Raw genomic sequence first — 16,938 nt, forward strand, 5'->3', positions numbered from 1 at the left:
TTATGTATTGATGTATTTTAATAATTAAATTAATATATTACTATAGACTTTTTTCTGTGATTTATTCTACTGCCTCAACTCCTGCCTTCTTCATTTATTTTCTACACTAATGAATTGACCTATTCAATTAATGTGCAGGTTACAAGGTCAAATGGGTGTCAGTCATTTGTTATGTCTATATTTTAAGTAATATGTTGCTACTACTAGAGCACCAAAATTTATTCTTTTTATAAATTAGAGAAGATACTGATAATTCTCTTTGTATTTCTGAATCCAAAATGTTTGCATAAATGGAAGATAAAAGAGTTGAGTTACAGATATTTTAATGGGAGTATTTTCATAACCCTTGTTTTGGCCAAAGAAGTGTCTCTATATGTCATGTTGACACACGGGGAAAAAAGAGATTAAGAAGTGCTGCTCTACAATAACTCCCTTTTAATTCATTTTCTACAGTATTGACATAATGTACTGAAAGAGCTTTTTTTCAGTTGCTTTGATAACTAATGCTTTAGATATAATGTCACATTGCTTTGGTGGCTATGAAAGGTTTGTTATTTCCTCCAGGTATATTTTATAGTTACATATATGTCTTGCTTTTTATTAGGGAAGGATAACTAAAGGGGAGTTGAAGCCTCAAAAACATCCCTGAAAAGTTGACATTCCCCATTGCTTTCAACAATGAAAGCAGAATATACATGTCCAGTGCTTGGTAGTTTAAGATCCAGGAAGGGAGAGGAACCAAGATGGAGGAGTAGAAGGACGTGCTCTCACTCCCTCTTGCGAGAACACCAGAATCACAACTAGCTGCTGGACAATCATAGACAGGAAGACACTGGAACTCACCAAAAAATATACCCCACATCCAAAGACAAAGGAAAAGCCACAATGAGATGGTAGGAGGAGCACAATCACAGTAAGATCAAATCCCATAACCAGTGGGTGGGTGACTCACAGACTGGAGAACACTTATACCACAGAAGTCCACGCACTGGAGTGAAGGTTCTGAGCCCCTCAGGCTTCCCAACCTGGGGTTCTGGAAACGGGAGGAGGAATTCCTAGAGAATCACACTTTGAAGCCTAGTGGGAATTGATTGCAGGACTTTGATAGGACTGGGGGAAACAGAGACTCCACTCTTAGAGGGCACACAGAAAGTAGTGTGTGCATTGGGACCCAGGGGAAGGAGCAGTGACCCCAAGGGAGACTGAACCACACCTACCTGCTACTGTTGGAGGGTCTTCTGCAGAGGCGGGGGGGGGTGGCTGTGGCTCACCATGGGGACAAGGACACTGGCAGCAGAAGTTCTGTGAAGTACTCCTTGGCAGAGCCCTCCCAGAGTCTGTCATTAGCCCCAGCAAACAGCCCAGGTAGGCTCCGGTGTTGGGTTGCCTCAGGCCAAACAACCAACAGGGAGGGAACCCAGGCCCACCCATCATCAGACAAGCAGATTAAAGTTTTACTGAGCTCTGCCCACCAGAGCAACAGCCAGCTCTACCCACCGCCAGTCCCTCCCATCGGGAAACTTGCACAAGCCTCTTAGATAGCCTCATCCACCAGAGGGCAGACAGCAGAAGGAAGAACTACAATCCTGCAGCCTGTGGAACAAAAACCACATTCACAGAAAGATAGACAAGATGAAAAGGCAGAGGGCTATGTACCAGATGAAGGAACAAAATAAACCCCCAGAAAACCAACTAAATGAGGTGGAGATAGGCAACCTTCCAGAAAAAGAACTCAGAATAATGATAGTGAAGATGATCCAGGACCTCGGAAAAAGAATGGAGGCAAAGATCGAGAAGATGCAAGAAATGTTTAACAAACACCTAGAAGAATTAAAGAACAACCAAACAGAGATGAACAATACAATAACTGAAATGGAAGCTACACTAGAAGGAATCCATAGCAGAATAACTGAGGCAGAAGAACCGATAAATGACTTGGGAGACAGAATGGTGGAATTCACTGCTGCAGAACAGAATAAAAAGAATGAAAAGAAATGAAGACAGCCTAAGAGACCTCTGGGACAACATTAAACACAACAACATTTGCATTACAGGGGTCCCAGAAGGAGAAGAGAGAGAGAGAAAGGACCCGAGAAAATATTTGAAGAGATGATAGTCAAAAACTTCCCTAACATGGGAAAGGAAATAGCCACCCAAGTCCAGGAAGCACAGACAGTCCCATACATGATAAACTCAAGGAGAAACATGCCAAGACACATAGTAATCAAATTTGCAAAAATTAAAGACAAAGAAATATTAATGAAAGCAGCAAGGGAAAAACAAAAAATAATACACAAGGGAACTCCCATAAGGTTAGCAGCTGATTTCTCAGCAGAAACTCTACAACCCAGAAGGGAGTGGCAAGATATACTTAAAGTGATGAAAGGGAAGAACGTACAACCAAGATTAATGTACCCGGCAAGGATCTCATTCAGATTTCACAGATAAATCAAAAGCTTTACAGACAAGGAAAAGCTAAGAGAATTCAGCACCACCAAACCAGCTCTACAACAAATGCTAAAGGAACTTCTCTACGTGGGAAACACAAGAAAAGGACCTACAAAAACAAACCCAAAACAATTAAGAAAATGGTCATAGGAACATACATATCGATAATTACCTTAAACGTGAATGGATTAAATGCTCCAACCAAAAAACACAGGCTTGCTGAATGGATACAAAAATAAGACCCATATATATGCTGTCTACAAGAGACCCACTTCAGACCTAGGGACACATACAGACTGAAAGTGAGGGGATGGAAAAAGATATTCCATGCAAATGGAAATCAAAAGAAAGCTGGAGTAGCAATACTCATATCAGACAAAATAGACTTGAAAATAAGGAATGTTACAAGAGACAATGAAGGACACTACATAATGATCAAGGGATCAATCCAAGAAGAAGATATAACAATTATATATGCACCCAACATAGGAGCACCTCAATACATAAGGCAACTGCTAACAGCTATAAAAGAGGTAATTGACAGTAACGCAGTAATAGTGGGGAACTTTTAACACCTCACTTACACCAATGGACAGATCATCCAGACAGAAAATTAATAAGGAAACACAAGCTTTAAATGACACAATAGACCAGATAGATTTAATTGATATTCATAGGACATTCCATCCAAAAACAGATTACAATTTCTTCTCAAGTGCGCACAGAACATTCTCCAGGATAGATCACATCTTGGGTCACAAATCAAGCCTTAGCAAATTTAAGAAAATTGAAATCATATCAAGCATCTTTTCTTACCACAACACTATGAGACTAGAATTGAATTACAGGGGAAAAAGCATAAAAAAACACAAATACATGGAGGCTAAACAGTATGTTACTAAATAACCAAGAGATCACTGAAGAAATCAAAGAGGAAATCAAAAAATACCTGGAGACATATGACGATGAAAACACGATGATCCAAAACCTATAGGATGCAGCAAAAGCAGTTCTAAGAGGGAAGTTTATAGCTATACAATCCTACCTCAAGAAACAAGAAAAATCTCAAGAAAACAATCTAGCCTTACACCTAAAGGAACTAGAGAAAGAAGAACAAAACCCAAAGTTAATAGAAGGAAATAAATCATAAAGGCCAGAGCAGAAATAAATGAAATGGAAAGAAAACTATAGCAAAGATGAACAAATCTAAAGGCTGGTTCTTTGAGAAGATAAACAAAATTGATAAACCATTAGCCAGACTCATCAAGAAAAAGAGGGAGAGGACTCAAATCAGTAACATTAGAAATGAAAAAGAAGTTACAACAGACACCGAAAAAATACAGAGCATCCTAAGAGACTACTACAAGCAACTCTATGCAAATAAAATGGACAACCTGGAAGAAATGGACAAATTCTTAGAAAGGTATAACCTTCCAAGACTGAACCAGAAGAAACAGAAAATATGAACAGACCAATCACAAGTAATGAAACTGAAACTGTGATTAAAAATCTTCCCACAAACAAAAGTCCAGGACCAGATGGCTTCACAGGTGAATTCTATCAAACATTTAGAGAAGAGCTAACACCCATCCTTCTCAAACTCTTCCAAAAAATTGCAGAGGAAGGAGCACTCCCAAACTCATTCTATGAACCCATCATCACCCTGATACCAAAATGAGACAAAGATACTACAAAAAAAAAAAAAACTACAGGCCAATATCACTGATGAATATAGATGCAAAAATCCTCAACAAAATACTAGCAAACAGAATCCAACAACACATTAAAAGGATCATACACCATGTTCAAGTGGGATTTATCTCAGGGATGCAAGGATTCTTCAATATACGCAGATCAATCAATGTGATACACCACATTAACAAACTGAAGAAGAAAAACCATATGATCATATCAATAGATGCAGAAAAAGCTTTTGACGAAATTCAACACCCATTTATGATAAAAACTCTCCAGAAAGTGGGCATAGAGGGAAGCTACATCAACATAATAAAGGCCATATATGACAAACCCACAGGAAACATCATTCTCAATGGTGAAAAAGTGCAAGCATTTCCTCCAAGATCAGGAACGAGACAAGGATGTCCACTCTCACCACTATTATTCAACGTAGTTTTGGAAGTCCTGGCCATGGTAATCAGAGAAGAAAAAGAAATAAAATGAATACAAATTGGAAAAGAAGTAAAGTTGTCACTGTTTGCAAATGACATGATACTATACATAGAGAATCCTAAAAATGCCACCAGAAAACTACTAGAGCTAATCAATGAATTGGGTAAAGTTGCAGGATACAAAATTAATGCACAGAAATCTCTGGCATTCTTATATACTAATGATGAAAAATCTGAAAGAGTAATTATGGAAACAGTCCCTGGACAATTGGAAATTGCTTCAAGTATTTCTTTTCCTTTAGGAACAATTCTAGTTTACCACTACAACAAAAAGAATAAAATACCTTGGAATAAACCTACCTAGGGAGACAAAAGACCTGTATGCAGAAAACTATAAGACACTGATGAAAGAAATTAAAGATGATACCAACAGATGGAGAGATATACCATGTTCTTGGATTGGAAGAATCAATATTGTGAAAGTGACTATACTACCCAAAGCAATCTACAGATTCAATGCAATCCCTATCAAATTACCAATGGCATATTTTATGGAACTAGAACAAATCATCTTAAAATTTGTATGTAGACACAAAAGACTCCGACTAGCCAAAGCAGTCTTGAGGGAAAAACACGGACTTGAGGAATCAGACTCCCTGACTTCAGACTATACTACAAAGCTATAGTCATCAAGACAATATGGTACTGGCACAAAAACACAAACATAGATCAATGGAACAAGATAGAAAGCCCAGAGATAAACCCACGCACCTATGGTCAACTAATCTATGACAAAGGAGGCAAAGATATACATAGAAAAGACAGTCTCTTCAATTAGTGGTGCTGGGAAAGCTGGACAGCTACATGTAAAAGAATGAAATTAGAACACTCCCTAACACCATACACAAAAATAAACTTAAAATGGATTTGAGACCTAAATGTAAGATCGGACACTATAAAACTCTTAGAGGAAAACATAGGAAGAACACTCTTTGACATAAATCACAGCAAGATCTTTTTTGATCCACCTCCTAGAGTAATGGAAATAAAAACAAAAATAAATGAGACCTAATGAAACATCAAAGCTTTTGAACAGCAAAGGAAACCATAAACAAGACAAAAAGACAGCTCTCAGAATGGGAGAAAATATTTGCAAACGAATCAGTGGACAAGGATTAATCTCCAAATATATAAACAGATCATGCAGCTCAATGTTAAAGAAACAAACAACCCAATCCAAAAATGGGCAGAAGACCTAAATAGACATTTCTCCAAAGAAGACATACAGATGGCCAAGAAGCACATGAAAAGCTGCTCAACATCACTAATTATTAGAGAAATGCAAATCAAAACTACAATGAGGTATCACCTCACACCAGTTAGAATGGGCATCATCAGAAAATCTACAAACAATTGCTTGAGAGGATGTGGAGAAAATGAACCCTTTTGCACTGCTGGTGGAAATGTAAATTGATACAGCCACTATGGACAACAGTATGGAGATTCCTTAAAAAACTAAAAACAGAATTACCATATGATCCAGCAATCCAACTACTGGGCATATACCCAGAGAAAACCATAATTCAAAAAGACACATGCACCCCAATGTTCATTGTAGCACTATTTACAATAGCCAGGAGATGGAAGCAACCTAAGTGTACATCATCGGATGAATGGATAAAGAAGATGTGGCACATATGTACAATGGAATATTACTCAGCCATAAAAAGAAACAAAATTGAGTTATTTGTAGTGAGGTGGATGGACCTAGAGTCTGTCATACAGAGTGAAGTAAGTCAGAAAGAGAATAACAAATATCATATATTAACGCATGTATGTGGAACCTAGAAAAATGGTACAGATGAACCAGTTTGCAGGGCAGAAGTTGAGACAGATGTAGGGAACAAATGTATGGACACCAAAGTGGGAAAACTGCGGTGGGGTGGGGATGATGGTGTGCTGAATTGGGCAATTGGGATTGACATGTATACACTGATATGTATAAAATTGTTTTTTTATACTGCGGTGTTCTTATTAGTCATCAAACAAACAAGAAAACTTCCTTTGGGTTATTTGTATGGAAATATGTTAATATAAATGTTTCCGACATTACATGAAATTTCTAAAAATCTTATATGTTCTGGTATAATGTTGTAAGTCATAATTCTAGTTATTACTTTAAATGTATATCTCAGAAATAACTAAATTTCCTTGTCAATTACATTATGAACTTTCATCAATCTTTAACTGCAGTCATTTTTAAGTCTTTTGTCATTTACAGACAGTCCTCGGTGTACTCTGATGCTTTTGCAAATATGTTCCTATAAAAGGGTTTCATCTTCAAGGAATTCATGGAAAAGACTCTGAGAAGTACAGGTTTCTGGTAACTGACTATACTGCTGAACTGAATGAATAAGCATTTTCAGAACTCTAATGGAAAACTGATGAACTCATGAAAGTGCTAACAAAAGATCAAGATAAAAAAATTAATTACATGGGACTGAGTGAACTGATGAGGATGATTATAATTTTTGTGACTTTCTGTTTGAAAAACAAAAAAAATCCCACAAGTACTCAGAGGCAAAAAATGTACAAATCAATTTTCACTGCAAAGTAAAGGAGCTGTTACAGTGGAGGATTACTGGACTGAATGTCAATATTATGACATAGTATGAGTGTGTTTCGTGTTTGGTAATTGCAATCATTGTTGCTTTTGTTGTGGCCATGCATTTACAATGCTTGGTGTCAGTCTATTTCTCTCTTGTAAAAATAAAATACAGTGTGTGTGTGTGTGTGTGTGTGTGTGTGTGTGTGAAAAAAAAAAAAGATCCAGGTAGTATACCAGTCCATATAGATCAAAGTAATCAACTCATCAATGAGATAAAAATGTCTAGAGAAAGAACATTTCGTATTAGATAAGCTATATCAGTAAGGGTAAAAAACATGGTAGTAGATTCTTCTCTGGACCGTATAAATATTAAGGAGCTACTGGTAAATGCCAGGTACTATTGGGAGGAGTGGATTCAGCGTTAAACAAGACAGGCAATGTCCCTGCCCTTATGAAACTTCTATTTTAGTTGGCTTGGGTGTGGAAGTAAGTATGGGTCAAAGTGTCTATTCTTGAACATAAAACATACAGTATTCTGCATTTTATGTTCTACTTACTTGATCTAGAGGCTCGTAAGAAACCATAAACCTTACTGAGGAGGCATGTTTCTTCTCAGTATGAATTACCCAAGAGTTACTACTTAGCTTCTCCTGATAATTCTGGCTCACTTTAACATAATTTCATATACATCTCTTATTTAAATTCAAATTATAATGTTATTTTCAGTAATCTTTATAATTTGTTAAAATACTATTTAATATTAGCCATTTTTCTAATGTAATACCATTTTTTTTCTAATAGCTATTGGAAATTGCTTCAAGTATTTCTTTTCCTTTAGGAACAATTCTAGTTGTAAAACAATACTGTCTTTGGTTAAGTGGAGAACATTTGCAGAAAAATATATCTTAAAATCAAATAAAATAACCAATCATGTGCTAACTTTTAATCTATATAAGAAACTAGGAAGTTGTTGCCTGATAACATTTTTGGCAATTACCAGTATAGTTCACACACACGAAATAAAGTTCAGAAAAACATTATGAAATTCATTAAGCAGTGACTGAAACATTGCTCCCCTCCTCATTAATTCTATCATGTCACCCTGCCTTAATGAAAATTGGGCTATGCACATTGGCCTGATTACTGTATATATTCTTTGCATCAGCTATAAGACAATTTTTAAATGTAATAAAACCCCTAAAATCAGGATAAATCTTACAATCAATGTTTTCAAGCGTGTTGCAGTTGCAGTGTTTTTACATTGCTCTGTGCGGATTTTATCATAGTTTCATATTGTCCTTTCTTCGATTGAGTTATATGCAGTATTAGCACTACATGTGGTGAGTTACCAATAAGAATATTTTCAAAAAGCTTTTACTATGATTTGGTATTATAGCAAATGTTATTTTGTATATGGAAATCCAAGGAAAGAAAGAAAGAGTATAACTTTGATATTAATGAAAAAAATTTGTACTTGCATTGCCTTCAATTCCATACTCTCTTCTAAATTAAAAACCAAATGCTTTATGAAATCAAAAGAAGGAATATACTCACACGTACATGAAGCTGTATCATTGAGACAAATGCAAAAATACTATCAAACCTAAGAAAGGGAAGTGAAGACATAAGAAATTTGAATGAGAGGCTGGTGTGACTGATGAATGGGTCACACCACTGGTAAGGAAGGAATGTGGTTTTTATTTGTTTTTGTTTGTTTTAGAAGATGTTGGGGGTAGGAGTTTATTAATTTATTTATTTTTGCTATGTTGGGTCTTCGTTTCTGTGCAAGGGCTTTCTCTAGTTGTGGCGAGCGAGGGCCACTCTTCATCGCGGTGCGCGGGCCTCTCACTATCGCGGCCTCTCTTATTGCGGAGCACAGGCTCCAGACGCGCAGGCTCAGCAGTTGTGGCTAACGGGCCTAGTTGCTCCGCGGCATGTGGGATTCTCCCAGACCAGGGCTCGAACCCGTGTCCCCTGCATTAGCAGGCAGATTCCCAACAACTGCGCCACCAGGCAAGCCCTGTTTTTATTTAGCATCATAAGTTTTGTTTGTTTTTTCCTTCATAGTGGTATGTAAAATAATAATGTGTTTTAAAATCGTTCATCCTGAATTCAATGAAATGCAGATTATATACTCCAGTGAAGAAATGAGAGGAAAAATAATTATAGGGAAGTAAAGAACTGATTTTATTATAATCTTCAGTTTTGACTGATTAGTCACTAAATTTGCCATCCATTCATCTTCTACTAGGAACCCAAAGGATAGGTAATAAAATAACTGTTTGAGGGGCTTCCCTGGTGGCACAGTGGTTGAGATTCTGCCCGCCAATGCAGGGGACATGGGTTTGAACCCTAGTCTGGGAAGATCCCAGATGCCGTGGAGCAACTAGGCCTGTGAGCCACCACTACTGAGCCTGCGCGTCTCGAGCCTGCAAGCCACAACTACTGAGCCTGCGCATCTGGAGCCTGTGCCCCGCAACGAGAGGCCGCGACAGTGAAAGGCCCACACACCGCAGTGAAGAGTGGCTCCCGCTTGCCGCAACTAGAGAAAGCCTTCGCACAGAAACGAAGACCCAACACAGCCAAAAATAAATAAATAAATAAATGTATAAAAAATAAAAAAAAAAAACTGACAACTAAATTGTCTAAAAACTAACATAATTATATTCGTTTGTGGAAATTTAATTCCAGCTTTAAGAAAGATGTGGCTAGGTATATGCACTGAAAGTTCCCTCTGGGGAAGTGATGTCAAGAGCTTCAGAAGGAATTAACATCAATTAGCAGCATGATGAAAAACTTATTTCCCTCTGGACTACTGCAACCAAATACAAATTTTGTGTGTGTATATATATATATATATATATATATATGCAAAAATATATTTTTATATTTTGAATCAAAGGGATCTTTCCTATATTTGTCTATATAGAATTAAGTACATATTTAAATGTAGACTTTTAGAACTGGAAGATAATTGAATAAATGTTAGAGTTTCTTCAAGATCTAATTTTTATCTTCTATTTTTCTCATCTCTTTCAATAGGCTCATAAATGAAGCCCAGAGAAATTAATTTCTTCATCAAAGTTCACACAGTTTGATAGCAGCACAGACAAGATTAGAGTCTTTGGCCCAAGGTTCAGTGTTCTTTCCATTATGCCAAATTATCCCCTAATGTATTAGGTATGTAAGTAGGATAATGAGTGTAGTGGATGCTGTGGTGTGCTCCCCAGTTCTCTCCTCCCCCACCCCAATCACACACACATACACTCACACACATTTTCACAACTAAAGCCTTCATTTTCCCAGTTGGTAAAAAAGTTGGCAGCTAATAGCATTCAAGTAAGTTCCTTTACAAAAAAAAAAAAAAAAAAAAAGCTTGTTCCTTCATGGTTACACCCCCTTCCCAGATATTGCCAATGTCCAATAACTTGTTGATATAAGAGTATAAGGCTCCCAACCACTTGCCTAACTTGGGGACAATTCTGAGGAGTCATCCCAGCTTCCGATTTCCCTGTGTGATTATCTGAGATAGATAGTTTAATTGCATAGAGTTTAACTTCTCCCTCTGACAGACACTGCTTTCTTCATTACCCCATGGGTGTTGATTTGAGAATACACTCTAGTAAACTTTTGTTTATTGTCTCAAATATTTGTCTCAGAATCTGTTCTAGGGAACCAAACCATAAAAATAAATGTAAAATTACTCAAGTATTCTGGAGTAAATTACTGTGCTTTTTTAAGTTGAGATAGAAGTATTCAAAGTGGTTTTACTTCTAAAGGATGAAGCAAGCATCTATCAGAGAAACTTCTAGGTGTATTCACTTTATTTTGTTACTATACTTATTGTTGCTGTCATCAAGATAACTATTCTTCAGGTATAATATTAGGCATTTTATACACAGCAGTTCATTAAGTCTTAAATATAATCCTGTATGTAGATACAGGTATGAATGTAAATCTTTGTTTCCCAGATGAGGAAATTGGAGATTTGGGAAGAGTAATTAACTTGCCATGGTCACTTAGCTAGAAATTGTCTGATTCTGGGTGATTCTCTCATTAGACCTCAAGCTGCCTAAATGCAAGAGCTGGTTCTCTTATGAACAATACTATTTCCTATCACATAATATAGCACCTTGCTCTCAGTAGAGGTCAATAAATATTTATCAAATCAGCAAAGGACCCTTTATTTGTCTGACCCCAAATCCATGCCATTAGCCCCATGTGCTATGCAGTCACCCATGTACACTGTGAGCCCTAGACTTAATGATGAACATCACAAAGAACTAAAAAAAAAAAAAGGAAAAGTCTAAGATGTTAAAAGCAAACTATGCTGAACAAATAGGAATGGGTGATTTAAATATGCATTTAAAAAAACAGATCATTTCATTTTGTTTCCTTTTATAGTAGATGCATATGTACCTTGTAGGATCAGATGTTATACCAGAGAACACTGAGTCTGCCTATGGGATTGAGTCATTTGATCCCTTTCAATATGTCTTATTAAAACTATATTCAATTTAATGTAATATATCCCAGGAGGGTTAAAATGATCGCATAAAGAAAATGATGAACATTTCCACAAATCTAATGTTAAAGTAATGGAAATGAAGTTTCCATTCATCTCCTCAGCTTTCCTAGGCAGCATGTATATAAATAGAATAGAAAGGTTTATTATCAAGATGAATTTACCAATGGCTCTTTTGTTCTGAAACAAATTTTTTTCTCAGAGTATTTTATACCTATGATGTTTCTGACATTTGGATGTGATATTAGGCACAGTGTTTGAGGATCTTTCAATAACTGATTCAACAGTTAAGTAAGCATCTTATAGAAGTAAAGTCACAAAGAAGAAAAGAAAAGAAAATCTCACATTTCTAAGTAGGTCCAAATACCTAGCCTATTTCTTTTACTCCCAAGAAAGTCCCTGAAACACCTTCTGTAAGTCATACAATGCTTCTTTCATACAAACAGGTAACCAGCCTTACTATCTCTACTGCAAATCAAGGGAAGAGTTAAAATGGCAAATTAGAAGGAATGGAGAGGGTCTGATATATGTAAGCACAAATTAAAAACTAGAATGGCAGCTTACTATAGACATTAAGACAATTTAAAGAAAGAAAACACATGGTTAGCAAAATATCTCAATCTGAAGTCACTGAGTATAAAGACACCCTAAAGATATCCCCAATAGAACTTAGTTTTACAGAAAATTGGGGATATTCATCTCAGTAATGATAATCTTGAAGCCTCAATTTAAGTTACAGTATGGTTCTGCATGTACTTTATTTTAGAAAAATGTGATACATTTTAGAAATATTCCCATGGGAATACTGGGAGGCAGAATGAATCAGTGGTTAATCAAGCAGACTGTCTATCTCACACTATCTGTAGAGCACAAACTCACTGTGTTGTTTTCTAGCCTGTGTAATGGGACTGATAGAAGCTACCTCAAGAGACTCTTGCGAGGGATAAATAAGGGCATTAGAAAAATGCTTGGCATATAATACACACTCAATAAATATATTATCTCAAGCAGATAAGCTATTTTTCATCAAATATTTATCAAATGCTTAATATGTACCAGAGAATTGGGTCAGGAGGTTTAGATTGGAGATAGGAGAAGTAGACGACTTAAGGTTGCCTATTTGCAGTACATCAGCAAGGACTTGATTTAAAGATATGTGAGGAAAAAGAGAAAGCAAAGGTGATTTAGAGAGGTTGGCCTGATAGTGGTACCATTAGTGAGAAGGAGGGTATTTGGGGAAGAATAGGTTGCAGACTCAAAATCAAGTTTATTTTTTTGGTTTTGTTTTATGTCAGATTAGGAATGTTAATTAGTCAAAGTGATGATGCTGGGTAAGTAAATTAGGGCTCAAAGTAGAGACCAGGTTTGGAGAAATGGTTTTCTAGGGAACAAACAATGAAAAGTTGGGTATTTAAAAACTATGCCATTTAGATGTCAGGTACACAGAAATTTTCATTGGTCCTTCAGCACATTTTGTACTAGCCTACTGCCATGTGCTCTATTCTCCTCTCTCTTACCTCTTTCTCTTCCCTTTTTTCCTCCTTCTTTGTAACAACAATAAATCCTTCATTTTTTGCCACCAGAGCAATAAGCCAACTAGTTAGTTTCTATCTCAATGTATTTTTCTAAACCAAGACAGTGCTCTCTTCAAGAGGAATTCTGGTGCCAGTTTGTAATCTTTGCTTCCTCCACAACATGATTCAATAAGCTATGTCTTGCTCCTGTAATTAGAGTATAAACTTCTTGTGAGAACGCAGATGGGCCTACACTCATGGACCTGATTTTGATTAATAAAGTGCATCCAAAAGTCTAAATGCTGAAATTTCTTTTAAGTGCCCTGTTCTCTGTAGGTCACTGGAGTGACTTCTTTTTTACTTTCTTAAATTTCTAGGTTACCACTTGGCTGATACAAATCATGATACTGATCATTCTAAAACTCTCTGAGCGTACACTCAAGTAAATGTAGCATATTAAATCCAACAAAAATGTATAGATTCATACATAGATGTTCATTACTTATTAAAATAACATGTATTCTCAGAGAAAATTATAGAATTCAAACTTAGGAAATTAGATAAACACATTTCAAAATGCCTTTTAATTCAACTCTGAAAAGAAATGAGCTATCAAGCCATGAAAAGACATCAAGAAACCTGAAATGCATATTCCTAAGTCAAAGAGGCCAACCTGAAAATACTACATACTGTATGAGTCAAACTCTGTGACACTCTAAAAAGGCAAAACTATGGAGATAGTAGTTGCCAGTGGTGGGGACAGGAGGGGAGAGATGAGTAGGCCGAGCACAGGGGATTTTTAGGGTAGGGAAAATACTCTGTATGACAATATAATAATGGATAAATGTTATTATTGTGTCCAAACCCATAAAATGTAGAACTCCAAGAGTGAACCCTGAGGTAAGCTGTGGACTTTGGGTAATTATGATGTGTCAGCATAGGTTCATCCTGGGTAAAAAGTAACACCATTCTGTCGAGTAATGTTGATAATGAGGGAGGTTATGAATGTGTGGAAGCAGGTCTATGAGAAATTTCTGTACCTTCCTCTCAATTTTGTTGCCAACTTAAAACTGCTCTTTAAAAAAGTATTTTAATAAATGCCTTTTAGAGTTATTCATTTAACCACTCTTTACAGTAGAATTGCACTGGTAAATATAATCTCATGGAAAAGAGAAAATAATTCTATTGATATTTTTTAAGCCTTGTTGAAAACTTATGGTTTTGGACACAAATGCGAAAGCAACACCCTGGTGTGTGTGCTATGAACGTATTTTTTAAAGACATCTTTTCTTTTCCATATCTTTACCTCAGGCTACATATCGAAATCGAATTGTGAACCAAAGTCTCAGCACAAGGGACAGAAAAGCAATGCATACTCCCACCGAGGACCGTTTTAGATACTCAGCAGCGGACCAGACAAGCCCCTACAAAAGCAAGACCTGTCAGCTCTCCAGTCTATGTTTAAGCAATTTTTTGAAGGACAAGGAACTAGTGGAAGTTATCAAACACTCCAGAGGAACTTACGAAACCCTCACGTCAGAGGTCACCCAGAATTTACGGGCCACTGTAGGGCAGAACTCTCTGAAACCGATAGCTAAGACCGAAGGGCTCTCCACGTTCTCAGAGAAACCAAAGGACCAAGCTGCTGTGGCCCGACAGCATTCAACCTTTACAGGCAGGTTTGGACAACCGCCAAGAGGGCCAATCTCTTTACACATGTACAGCAGAAAGAATGTTTTCCTCCATCACAATTTACACACAACTGAGCTGCAGGCTCTAGGCCAGCAGGATGGGTAATTAAATCACCCCATTCCTGTCTCTGGGTAGGATAAGACGGTTAGTGTTTCTCGTGCATAGCTCATGTTTAAATTTTCATGTATTTTTTATTACTTTTTATTTTTAGTTATAAACAAAGAACTTTACTTTTTTTTTTTAGAATGAGGGTTCAAGCATGTTAATTGAATTAGGTTTAATAGCTTTGGAGACTTTATTATATATATGTATAATAAATGAGACCATCTTGCTGGTTTATATACAGGCCATAATTTATTTATGTTTTATTTTTATCAGTCACTGATATGCATTGAAGTTTCAGAAGATAATATCAAATAGCACTCTGTTCACTTAATGGTGTTACTGTGAAAATAGATGTGCAGAATAGATAAAGCGATTGTAAGGAATTTTAAATTACATAGTTAATAGAGAGAGAAAAGAGGGATTTTAAAGTCTTGTATTTGGTGGTGTATTTATTTGAAGAATGAAGCTTGCTTGCATATAACCTAGAGATGCGTTTGTCTCTCTGTTACATACAATCAAGCTTATCTTGCCATACGATTAAGGGGGAAAGTGGTATTTCTTTTATCCTCTAAGTGTTCACACTAGTTCACAAAGGATTTCAGACTGAGTAATTGCTAGCCAAATAGAGAATGACAGCTCTGATCTTCAAAACAATTTGCTTTTAGTTTTTGCTATTGATGTCGAAGTACTATGACATAACACAGTGAGGTGGTAATGTTGCCTGAATTTTGTCAAATGATGCGTAAAACATGACATGCTACACTCTGAGTCACTGTCATGGTTATATCACCATATTTTTTAAAAATTTGAGGAATAGAACATTCTAAGAAAATTATTTTACTTCACTTTCCTTATATTTTTTAATTTTTCACTTCTTTTTTTAATGTATGTCCAGTTTTGCTTTATATACATTATTAACCCACATCAATTACTCTACATTATGAATTGAGGAAGAGAAAGTCAGTTTCTTGGTAGCCCAGTTTACACTATTTTGACTATTCAGTCATTTAGATTTAGAGGAAAAAGTAAAATATATGTAAACTTCGGCAGTTTGATCTTAGAAATAAATCTCTAACAGGAATACTTCACTCGTTTGATGGCAAATATTTCTCTTTAACAAACAAGGCCTAATATGTCTTATACATAAGTGCACGTGAGATAAATAATTCCTTTATGTTTAATTAATCATAGAGCTGTATGCAGCTATAGAAATAAATAATTTTAAAATGACCAGTAGGAATCAGGGCTGCAGCTTTCTTATACGAAGATAAAAGCTAATAACTGAATCCATATTAGGCACAGTCCATGCAAATTGAAATTGTCATACCTACTGCATGATCTGTTTCCCTTGTGCTTTCTGACAGAATCCATGAAATGAATAAAGGGAAACTGAGATAGCAGTTTTAGCATGGCACCTAACTTGCTTAAATTAAAGCTATGTGTGAAATGCATCTCCTAAAGCAAAAGTGCATTTGAGCTCTATGCTTTGGGAAAAAGCCATTAGATATCCCCCCACTAGCTTTAACTATTAAACTTTAACCACTTTTCAAACTTCGATTAGAATTGATAAGAGTAAAGAGTTTAGTGGATATGCTGGATTTGTAATTTTGGTTTTCCAAAGGAAAACACATGTGCATCAAGACAAATGTTTGCCAAATGTTTTCTTTTTTGTGTGTGTTTGTAATTCTGCCAAAAGAGAATAATGCACACTGCAATTTGCTTCGCTTAATGAGACTGCTATCTAAAATTCCCACTATACTTTAGAAGTTATAATATTCATGCAGACAGACATTTTGGGCTGGATGGTATTTAAGAAATGATAGAAAAATTATGATTATTAATTGTGGTATTCAGCTTCATTTGTCCTAAAAGTTGGTGTGTGTTACTAGAGTATTTAAAGTCTGTAAATAAATCAGA

At 36.2% G+C, this 16,938-nt stretch overlaps 1 protein-coding gene across 1 annotated transcript in view; it reads left to right on the forward strand.

Annotated features, from left to right (window-relative positions):
* Positions 1-15,021, forward strand: part of CCSER1 (coiled-coil serine rich protein 1) — a 1,250,826-nt gene extending 1,235,805 nt beyond the window's left edge. The window contains exon 12 of the mRNA XM_060147099.1: positions 14,536-15,021. Coding sequence (XP_060003082.1) covers positions 14,536-15,021 — 486 coding nt within the window. The remainder of the gene's footprint in view (positions 1-14,535) is intronic.
* The last annotated feature ends 1,917 nt before the right edge of the window (positions 15,022-16,938 follow it).

The sequence above is a fragment of the Lagenorhynchus albirostris genome, chromosome 4, assembly GCF_949774975.1.
Source record: "Lagenorhynchus albirostris chromosome 4, mLagAlb1.1, whole genome shotgun sequence".
In the NCBI taxonomy this organism is placed as follows: domain Eukaryota; kingdom Metazoa; phylum Chordata; class Mammalia; order Artiodactyla; family Delphinidae; genus Lagenorhynchus; species Lagenorhynchus albirostris.